Here is an 11,472-nt window from a genome sequence, read left to right on the forward strand (position 1 = left end):
TGATGAAATTTATCAAGAACTGATCATAGAATTCTGCAGAATTGAAAAAGTTATTCAAATGACTAAAACCAACGTGTTAGGTGAAAAACTGGTCCCCAAGCACTATCGACCTTGCAATCACTCGAAATTTGTTCCATGTTGCAACTCCACACACTCTCACTGCCTCTAGCTCGGACCATAATCCAGTAATAACATCTGTAGCTATTGATAATTTAGCAGTTAACAATAGCAACGATAAAAACTTTCTTGATTACAAACGCGCTCATTGGAAATTATTTAGAATGCATATAAACAATCAAATAACAACCAAAATTTCTTTAGATACTACAGAACAAATTGACAAGGCAATAACAAATCTTAACGAGTGTGTGAGAAATGCAATTAACAAATCAATTCCCACCCAAAAATCCTCATCAAATCCCAACTCTTTACCACAGAATATACTTGCAGACATTAAGTTAAAAAATTATGTTCGTAAACAATGGCAAAACACAAGAGACCCGAACATCAAACAATTACTTAACAAACTATCCAGACAGATCTCAACTGACATCAAAGAATACCACAACATCACCTGGAAAAACAAGCTAGATAACATTAATTCAGGGTTCAACACAATATGGACCACGGCCAGAAAACTGACCAAAAAACAATCCGACATACCTACACTTATTACAAACAACACATTGCATACCTCGGACTCTGAAAAAGCCAACGCCATTGGAAATGAATTACTTAAAATTCATAAACAAAATGAAGACTTAGGGCACGACAATTCATTAAAATTAGTCCGAAAAACAAACAAAAAATTTTTCAAATCCACAACAGCTAAACGGAACATTAAACTTTGGATCAAACCCAAAGACGTGACAACATTTATAAATAAAATAAAAGGCCGAAAAGCCCCAGGACATGACAATATACAAAATATAATTATTAAAAACCTTCCCATAAAAGCCATAATCCTTCTTACTAAAATTATCAATAGCATCATTGATACAGGCTATTTTCCCAATCAGTGGAAAATTTCAAACATACTTCCTTTCCTTAAACCCGGAAAGCCTCCCCATCTCCCCAATAGCTACCGTCCCATTAGTCTTCTATGCTCGTTCAGTAAATTAGTAGAGAAAGTTATATTAAAACATATCAACAAACATATCACCAGTAATAATCTCCTTCCTGAAACACAATATGGATTTAGACCTAAGCACTCAACAGCACATCCACTCACTATACTTACAAAACACGTTAAAAATAAATTAGCTAACAAAAAACTTACAGGAATGCTTCTATTAGATATCGAAAAGGCTTTTGACACTATCTGGCATGATGCACTTCTATACAAAATGATTATTAAAAAATTTCCCTCCAACATTATCCACCTCACCAAATCTTACTTAACTGATAGATTTTTTATGGTTTCTGTAAATCCGGCAAGATCCTCACTGTACCCAGTGCCATACGGGTTACCGCAAGGATCAATTCTCTCACCTACACTTTTTAATTTTTACATTCACGATATACCACACGACGATAACACCACGCTATTAACACACGCAGATGACACTGCAATTTTCGCTTCGGGTACAAATTTCAAAAAAATTCATAAAAAACTTCTAACACACTTTAATAAACTATCTAGCTATTTTACCGAATGGAAAATAAGAATAAACGTAGAAAAAACCAATGCTATCATATTTACCAACAAAAGAAACAACTATATATTGCAAGGACCTCTTAATGTAGGCGATGTAAACTTTAATTGGGTTGACAAGGTAAAGTATCTAGGTATTACACTAGATAAAAAACTAAAATTCAATGAACACATAAAAACAAGAGCAAACTTATCTATAGCTATTATGAATAAGCTACATCCAATAATTGGTGCTCACTCCAAACTTAATATACACAATAAACGACTACTATATTTATCATTAGTAAGACCAATTTTAACATATGGATCTCCGGTATGGAGAAACACAACAAAAACTAATTTAGCAATAATGCAAAGACTACAAAATAAATACATTAGATTAATATTGGGAATTAGTAGAAACCCAATAACCAAAAGATATGTATCAAATGAAAAAATTCATAATTCTATCAATATTCCATACATAACAGAATACATTACAAAGCTCACTACTAATTTTCAATCTAATTGTAGAACACATGTAAATACAACCATAGCAAATATAACTGAACAAATTTCATAAATTTCTTATAACTTAGTATAATCTGTACATTGTTATTTAGTTGTAAATATATATTTTAATTATCTTTTGTTAACTAGTTGTAAGAACACTTGATGGCAGTATGTTTTTAATAGCTCTTTTCATACTTATATAAGCTAATTGAAACAATTATATATATATGCTAACAATATTATATTATGATAGTATAATGATATTCCCAGAATAGGTGTATACAATTTGTATCTTTATGTAAAAATCAATGTATGTATTTAAGACAAATAAAGCAAATTTTCAAATTAAAAAAAAAAAAAAAAATTTGTAAAAAATTAAATCCAGCGCTTTTATTCTAAATAATTCGCATAAAACAATGGATTTACATGATAGCCAAATTCATCCCCAACATATCATCAAAAGCATGATTTATTTCAACGGTTAGTTTTTCTAAAATATCGCTAATTATATTCAAATAACTTCTGCACTCAATAGTGCGTTTTCAACAAAATCGTTATCGCATTTTTATGAGCATTGAGATATGTTATATTTTGATGCGATGTAATTATACTTATATATCCTAGAAACAGTTTTTGTAAATTTTTATTCATAAATAGTATCATAATTGTTCATAAACTGTCATTGAACATTCATTTGAGTACTCTATGAATCTATACTGAACAATAGCTAATATAAACGATTTGATTAAATAACGAATATAATATTTTATTAAAATAAAATATTATTTGTATGAAATAATTAATTATATTTACGATGTAATACACTATCAATACACCAACGCATAAAATTCGGTTAGAAATCATTTGTGTAAAACATTATGTCGCGTCGTGCATTCAAGTTCAAGAAGTGTGCTCTATTCTCTTTTTGCATAGTATCTAATAAAATAATATTATCGTTATAATTAATTATTTCATTCGTAGTTTTCAAAAGAACGATAAAATACAAAACAGTAAACAATTGTACTGTTGTTTCTTGAAATAACTTGAGTCAAAAAATTCACAAACTGTTTATTCTGTAAAATCATAATATTTCTATCATATTATATTTTATTAAAATAAATCGAATGTATAAATAATTTAGTCATTAATAATAAAATATAATATTTATGTTTTTTTTTTTTTTAATTCAATTGTATAGAATAAAATAATAATATCTTATATTCATTGCCGAGAAAAGATTATATATTAGTTGATATTTAATAAATATTATTTTATTCTTTTATTCTTGAATGCTTGCTGAACTGAATATGCGGCTCTGCTGCTATATCTAAACACGCTGACCGTGAATAACCGTTTGTTCGAGGGTCAGAAAACATGCAAGATTTTAGCCTAAATGGTGATTGTTATTAGAATTGAATGACTGGAGAACCATACGAAATTTTAACAATGTATTATAATTTATATGGTTTCTTTATGAAAATATAGAAATATTGTCAATAATTGCTGCAATCTAAATGTAATTTGCATTTCAATAAGTGATCAATCACACAGATTGCTCTCTACTAGCTAAACAGTAAAAGATACGAAAAAACTTTGTTCGTACGAAAGATGCAGAATAAAATCACGAATAAAATGATATATAAATCGTTATGTGTGTTCATATAATTTTTTCGAGATTATCTAATTTTTCTTAAATTTTAAGGAAATATGTAAATAATACCTAAATATACAAAATTTATATTCGACAATAGTAAAATTTCATAATAATTCATTATAACTTTATAATAATACTATTATAATTTTATAACAATTCATTTATTTATGATTATTAATAAATTTTGTACGATAATTATTAGTAAATCTTTCCACGATCACTAAGCCACGCCCTTTTTTAAAAACACGCGTCAAAATTAACTATAATATTATTATTTTGTTTATGCATAATCATTATTTTATTCTCCTTGTCGAGACTAACAAAATGCTATAAGGTATTATGATATTGACATTGATATCTAGCGTAAATGTTTGTTGAAACATTTAGGCCACTATACAGCGTAAGTTCCTAAACACGACGACCGTGAATAACCGCTCGTTCGAGGGTCAGAAAACATGCGAGATTTTAGCCTGAATTGCAAATGTTATAAAAATCAAATCATTAACAAACCCTACAATTTTTTTTTTCAAATATACAAATTCTATAATCGATATTAGTGAAATTCAATAATAATTGATAACATAATAACATATAAATGTGTTAATATTTGATAATAAAACAAGAATTATTTATTTGGTTTTAAAATCACTACAAAAATTAATATACTTATATAGATTTTTTTTATATTTATTTTAAATGTTTTATAACAACGTAACTAATAAATAAAGTTATTATTTTGTACATTTATTTATGATTATTAATAAATTTTGTACGATAATTATTAGTAAAACTTTCCACGATCACTAAGCCACGCCCCTTTTTAAAAACACGCGTCAAAATTCACTATAACATTATTATTTTCTTTATGAATAATTATTATTTTATTCTTCTCGTCGAGACTAACAAATTGCTATAAGGTATTATGGTATTGACATTGATATCTAGCGTAAATGCTTGCTGAAACATTTAGGCCACTATACAGCGGCAGTTCCTAAACACGACGACCGTGAATAACCGTTTGCTCGAGGGTCAGAAAACATGCGAGATTTTAGCCTGAATTGCGAATGTTATAAAAATCAAATCATTAACAAACCCTACAATTTTTTTTTTAAATATACAAATTCTATAATCGATATTAGTGAAATTCAATAATAATTGATAACATAATAACATATAAATGTGCTAATATTCGATAATAAAACAAGAATTATTTATTTGATGTTGAAATCACTACAAAAATTAATATACTTATATAGATTTTTTAACTTCCCGTAGGGTAAGTTATTGTAATGGGCCGAAAATCGGAATTGAAAATTTTAACATTTCTCGACGTTTTGAAGGTTTTTGAACGTTTTGGCATACCTCAGAAAAAATGGATGTGTGTGTGTGTGTGTGTGTGTGTGTGTGTGTGTGTGTGTGTGTGTGTGTGTATGTATGTATGGATACAAATTTCCAGTCACGTTTTAGGGCGCACGGATCAACCGATTTGAATGGTTCAAAAAACATTCGATTCCTATTGATAGGGAAAAGAGCTGATTAGTTTTTGGCAAAGGCAGGTCCAGCCGTTTCGGAGATACGGAGCAAAGAGTGCAGAAAATAGAAATCGAATTTTTGAGAGAACGGAGTATCTGATTTGAATGATCTAAAAAGCATTCAATTAGTAATGATTGGGAGAAGTGCTTATTAATTTTTGGCAAAGGCAGGCCCAGCCATTTCGAAGATATGGAGCTAAATATGTAAAAAATGGCAGTTTTTGAGAGAACTAAGCGTCCGATTTAAATGATTCAAAGAACTTTCTGCTTGTCTTAACAAAATAATTGATTTTGGAAAAAAAAATTTTGTTCAATTTTTTTTTTTTTTTTTTTTTTTTTAGTTTTATCAAAAATATTTCAGATTTTATTTTTAATTCTGGCTATAGTTCTAATATACTTTACAAATATTTTCAACTCTGCAATTCAGTTTATATAATTCTCATAAATATTAGACAATGTTACAATATTTATAATAATCTATTTGAAAACATTCAGTATTCCTCGAACATTTCGGTACGGGAAGTTCCAGCAATTTGCCTTAAGGCACGATGCCATAAATGCCTCAAGACAGAATTCCACTTACAGCTAGTTTTATATTCATTTTAAATGATTTATAACAACGTAACTAATAAATAAAGTTATTATTTCGTACATTTATAACCTTAAATATTCTTTGATTCATTCAAACAAATGTTGTTATTTATATTTATTTAAATAAAAATATCTAAAATCAATTGAATTATATACCGAATGTTATGATAAAAAAATTAAAATAAATTAAAATGAGTATTGAATAGTAAATTAAATAGTATTATAAATAAAATAGTAAAATAATAAATAAATAGTAAAATAATATATGTTCATTTTTTGAATAAAGTTGTTCGTCCTGAGAAGGACGGTTTTATGTCAATTTGCGACAATAAAAGAAATTTAAGCTTTCTTTTCTGTCTTCTTTGGCAAAAGCACAGCTTGTATGTTCGGCAATACACCGCCCTGAGCAATCGTAACACCCGATAACAGTTTGTTGAGTTCCTCGTCATTGCGGATGGCCAGTTGCAAATGACGCGGAATTATTCTGGTCTTCTTGTTGTCGCGAGCCGCATTGCCGGCTAACTCGAGAACTTCGGCGGCCAGATATTCCATGACTGCAGCGAGGTAGACGGGTGCACCAGCGCCGACACGCTCGGCATAGTTGCCTTTGCGTAGCAAACGATGAATACGACCGACTGGAAACTGAAGACCGGCACGGTTAGACCGTGACTTAGCCTTTCCCTTGACTTTACCGCCTTTGCCTCGACCAGACATGTTTACAGGTTCGTGTTCAAACTGAGAATGATATCAAAGTTCTCGAACGGGCCCGTATAGATTTCTGAGCGTTGCAAGCACACGCCCATTTTTTTGTAGACACGCCCCTCCCTTGCCTACGTACGTTGTTACGGCTTCAGTCAAAACGTTGAAGCAGTACGAAAACGGAGCGTCGGCACGACTCATTTCGTATCAGTCAGTGTACTAGTAAACATCAGACATGCCACCGAAAACCAGCGGTAAAGCGGCTAAGAAAGCAGGCAAAGCCCAGAAAAATATTTCAAAGGGCGACAAGAAGAAGAAACGTAAGCGCAAGGAGAGCTATGCCATTTATATTTACAAAGTCTTGAAACAAGTCCATCCTGACACGGGCATTTCGAGCAAGGCGATGAGCATCATGAACAGCTTTGTGAATGATATCTTCGAGCGTATAGCGGCCGAGGCATCGCGTTTGGCTCACTACAACAAACGCTCTACAATCACTAGTCGGGAAATTCAGACAGCAGTCCGGCTATTGCTACCAGGCGAGTTGGCCAAACACGCCGTCAGCGAAGGTACTAAGGCCGTAACCAAGTACACCAGCTCGAAATAAAATGATGAAGATTTTGTGATGCCACTTATATGTTCTGTCGACAATAACAAAGGCCCTTCTCAGGGCCCACAAATATTTTACAAAAGAACTTTATAATTTTTACATTGGTTTTATAGATAAAATAAAATAACCTGACACTAATGATATTTTATTAGGATTTTCAATAAATTTTGATCAGATTTCTATTAGAGATCGTTATTATTAATTTATATTATAAATAATGTTCAATTTCTATATATTTGCAATATGATAAAAATTAATGATTGAATATTCAATTCAATTTAAAACTTTAGTTTTTCAAATTTAGTTAATAAGTTTAAGTTTATTTTAATTTATTATAAAATATATTTATATTAAAAAAAATCGCAATTTAAATATTTTCGTAAAAATAAAATTATTGTCGTAAATATTTTAAAAATTTTATTATTTAAATATATAAAATATATTATTACATATTATATAAATTTAAATAATATGCAAAATTTAATAAATTCATTCATTTAATTGAGCTCCTTCAATTCAGAGCCCTTTTCGAAGCCCTTAACTGTAAAGTATACTAATACTAAAAGTATACTCTATTTTCTATTAATTGAAGCCCCCCCCATGTAAGAAAAGAAATCAATTGCATATAAAAAGTCAATACGAAAAAATAGTAAAATATATATTAATTAATACTTTCTTTAAAACATATTCGAAGGGCTTTCCAATTTGATAATATTATCAATAATATTACCAAAGCAAGTTATTCTGCAAGAAAATAAACAAATTTCATATAAAATCAAATAAAGCCTGTACGTAAATTGTAAAATATATTACTTGTTCTTTTAATTATATTTGACAGCCCTTAAAAGGGCTCTTTTTTGTTTTGTATTTATAAGAAATGACTGCGTCCGTTGATCAATTTAACCGCCGAAACCGTACAGTGTACGACCCTGACGTTTGAGCGCATATACGACATCCATAGCGGTTACGGTCTTCCTCTTGGCGTGCTCGGTGTATGTGACTGCATCGCGGATAACGTTCTCGAGAAACACTTTCAGAACACCGCGGGTCTCTTCGTAGATTAGACCCGAGATACGCTTGACGCCGCCACGGCGAGCAAGACGACGTATAGCCGGCTTTGTAATACCTTGGATATTATCGCGAAGAACTTTCCTGTGTCGCTTAGCGCCACCCTTTCCGAGTCCCTTACCACCTTTGCCACGGCCGGTCATTTTTCAATATATCGCAGTCGGGATAAATTTACAAATTGATGTTAACAGCTCGAAGTCTGAATAACGACTGAATTCCGACGAGCGAAATTATTGAAAAGTTTGAGCTCGCTAGGCCACGCCCATCATAGCTATGCGAGCATTCGGCGCCGACCAATGACAGCCGAGCACAGCATCGGACATTCGTAATGTATTTTGATCATAATATTCGAGCCGGACGCGTCAGTATCAAAACGATCGTCAAACGAGAAGGTTCTCGAAACGAAATCTAGGAGTTATAATGGCCCGTACGAAGCAGACAGCTCGCAAGTCCACCGGTGGCAAGGCGCCCCGTAAGCAGCTTGCAACGAAAGCGGCTCGCAAGAGCGCGCCGGCGACCGGCGGTGTGAAGAAGCCGCATCGTTATCGGCCTGGCACCGTAGCTCTGCGTGAGATCCGTCGTTACCAGAAGAGCACCGAGCTTCTCATACGAAAGTTGCCGTTCCAACGTCTAGTGCGCGAGATCGCTCAGGACTTCAAGACCGATCTGCGTTTTCAGAGCTCCGCCGTCATGGCATTGCAGGAAGCTAGCGAGGCCTATTTGGTTGGCCTGTTCGAAGATACAAACTTGTGCGCGATCCACGCCAAGCGCGTAACCATCATGCCCAAGGATATTCAACTAGCTCGGCGTATTCGAGGAGAACGCGCTTAGACGCCTGTCGTCCTATAAAACAAATCGGTCCTTTTCAGGACCACCAAAATGATCAATTAAAAGAACTTTTATTATTTTTCAAATTATTTTATTTTGCAGAATTATTCCATCGATACGTAGAAATTTTTATTGATTTTTTTTTTAATTGAAATTATTGACAACACACATGATTTGACTTGTTGAATAGTGTGTTGTTGTGTTAAGTTTAAAAAATATTATAGTTGAATTTGTAAAATTCGTCATGAATTTCTGAAAGCTTCTTTAAAAAATTCTAAATTTAATTAATATGGGCGAGTTGCCGTTCTGATGATAGAAATTTATATTATATATATTATATTATATATATTTATATATAAAATTTTTTTTTTTATTGTATATTTTTTAATTTCATATATAGTTATTTAAAGTTATATAAATTTTCTTTTTCGAATACGATATGAAAAAAAGATTGAAACTTCATAAATTATTAATGATTATATTTTATTTCATTAATTAATTTCCATTTACTTATTATTTATATAAAAAAAAATTAGAAAAAATTATGAATTTAATTATTATGAGAGTTGCCGTTCTATGTATAGTTGATTTATTTAAAGTGATATATAAAACTTTTATTAATAAATTATTGATTATATTTCATTTGATTAAGATAATTTATTCATATAAAATTATTTAAAAAAAAATAATAAATAAATAAATAAAATTCAGCGATTGATATTGAACAACTCCCTACCAAAGACGAAATTGAAAATTGAAAAGACTTTGACTTTTAAATTTCGTCAATGACACAACACGGCGGCGAGGAACACAGCGAGCGTTGCTGCGCTCCTGTTACAAATATTTTATTAAAATTTTTTCCGAAGTCCACGAAAAGGCTATAATATAAGATGATAAGATATATATAAGTAAAATAATAATGTTCTTTGATAAAAATTTATTGTTAGTCCTGAAAAGGACTTTGTGCAAACATTTTCGTTTGCTGTTGTGTAAAAAGATAATGAAATGTTTTCACTTCTTTTTCGGTGACGCTTTTTTCAAAGGTTTGGCTACTTTTGATGTCTTCTTTGGCGATTTAGGTTTCTTTGCGGCTGCGGTCTTGACGGTTTTCTTCGTTTTGCTCGTTGCCTTGGCCGATGAGGCTTTCGTCGACTTACCCTGAATGGTCTTCTTCTTATCGACTGTCGTCTTAGGTTTCGCCGACGACTTTTTTAATGTGCCCGCTGCGGATGCAGACTTCTTTTTAGGGGACGAAGCAGGTTTGGCGGCGCCCTTCGACTTTGCTGTCTTCGATTTTGCTTTTGCCGCTGGCGTCTTAGCGGTCCTGGCTTTTCCAGCCGAAACACCGCTTTCGCCGCCGCTCTGTTTAGCGTTCGCGGCAAGTTTGAACGAACCCGAAGCACCTTTGCCTTTTGTTTGAATCAGTGTGCCCGCTTGAACAGCTGACTTTAAATACTTTTTAATGAACGTTGACATTTTCTCGGCGTCGATTTTATAATTGGCCGACATATATTTCTTAATCGCCTGCAGCGACGATCCGCCGCGTTCTTTCAGACTTTTAATAGCGTTGTTTACCATTTCAGATGTAGGAGGATGGGACGGCTTCACTCGCGGTTTTTTAACAGCCGCAGTCTTGCCCTTTTTCGGCGATGCTGTCGCTGGCGCAGCGGTTGCCGCCGGCGACGTAGATAAAGCGTTATCTGACATTATAGTAAAAAATCGTAGGTTAAAATGTAAATCTAACACGTGATTGGTTAAATATGTTAGGGGCGTGGCCAAAAACTATATTCGAAAAGTGTAGGACCGAGGAGAAAACAATAATATTTGAAAATTTTACAAAAATGTAAATTATTTGTAAAAAATTATTCATTCGAGTCCGAGCAGCCGTAGTGTTCGCATCGCCCAGAAAATCTATAATCCCTGTGAATTTAAATGTGAAGTGATTCGTATTTAAAGTGAAATTTTTGTGAATATGTTACGTGGTGAAGTATTAAAAACTATTTATAATAATTATTAGTTCTATACAATTTATGGTCGACGTTAGACTATAACGTTGCCATTATGGCGGCGGATCAGGACTCTAACATTAGTGTCGCACAGCAACTGAACGAGGTACTGCCAGCGGGGCGATTTGTGCATATAAACAAATTTGCGCCATTAGCTTGTGCTGAACAAGATGAAGAAAATAATAAAAACGAAATGGAAGATGAATTTGTGACTACAAAACGCAAAAAACCTAACCCAACCGAACCGGAAACCTCAAATAAAAAACCCCAAAAAGAAGATCAATTTACCCAAAAAACAATGCCTGCAATTGTAGTTTTAGATGATTTAGGGAAAAATG

General features: G+C 32.4%; 5 protein-coding genes across 5 annotated transcripts; 2 read left to right on the forward strand and 3 right to left on the reverse strand.

Annotated features, from left to right (window-relative positions):
* Positions 1-6,220: 6,220 nt before the first annotated feature.
* On the reverse strand, positions 6,221-6,768 carry LOC113369327 (histone H2A). Its single transcript, XM_026610102.1, has one exon. It carries the CDS (start codon positions 6,635-6,637, stop codon positions 6,263-6,265), a length of 375 nt encoding a protein of 124 aa, XP_026465887.1. The 5' UTR covers positions 6,638-6,768; the 3' UTR covers positions 6,221-6,262.
* Positions 6,769-6,812: 44 nt separating this feature from the next.
* Positions 6,813-7,307, forward strand: LOC113369328 (histone H2B-like). The gene has a single exon (XM_026610103.1). It carries the CDS (start codon positions 6,858-6,860, stop codon positions 7,227-7,229), a length of 372 nt encoding a protein of 123 aa, XP_026465888.1. The 5' UTR covers positions 6,813-6,857; the 3' UTR covers positions 7,230-7,307.
* Positions 7,308-8,061: 754 nt separating this feature from the next.
* LOC113369330 (histone H4) lies at positions 8,062-8,521 on the reverse strand. Its single transcript, XM_026610105.1, has one exon. The coding sequence runs from the start codon at positions 8,441-8,443 to the stop codon at positions 8,132-8,134; it is 312 nt and encodes a 103-aa protein (XP_026465890.1). The 5' UTR covers positions 8,444-8,521; the 3' UTR covers positions 8,062-8,131.
* A 154-nt stretch (positions 8,522-8,675) lies between these two features.
* LOC113369329 (histone H3) lies at positions 8,676-9,156 on the forward strand. The gene has a single exon (XM_026610104.1). It carries the CDS (start codon positions 8,721-8,723, stop codon positions 9,129-9,131), a length of 411 nt encoding a protein of 136 aa, XP_026465889.1. The 5' UTR covers positions 8,676-8,720; the 3' UTR covers positions 9,132-9,156.
* Positions 9,157-10,111: 955 nt separating this feature from the next.
* On the reverse strand, positions 10,112-10,871 carry LOC113369333 (histone H1-like). The gene has a single exon (XM_026610107.1). The coding sequence runs from the start codon at positions 10,833-10,835 to the stop codon at positions 10,140-10,142; it is 696 nt and encodes a 231-aa protein (XP_026465892.1). The 5' UTR covers positions 10,836-10,871; the 3' UTR covers positions 10,112-10,139.
* Between the last annotated feature and the right edge of the window lie 601 nt (positions 10,872-11,472).

The sequence above is a fragment of the Ctenocephalides felis genome, unplaced genomic scaffold (assembly GCF_003426905.1).
Source record: "Ctenocephalides felis isolate EL2017-DRISC unplaced genomic scaffold, ASM342690v1 CF-g0.4_SCAFFOLD_01234, whole genome shotgun sequence".
NCBI lineage: Eukaryota > Metazoa > Arthropoda > Insecta > Siphonaptera > Pulicidae > Ctenocephalides > Ctenocephalides felis.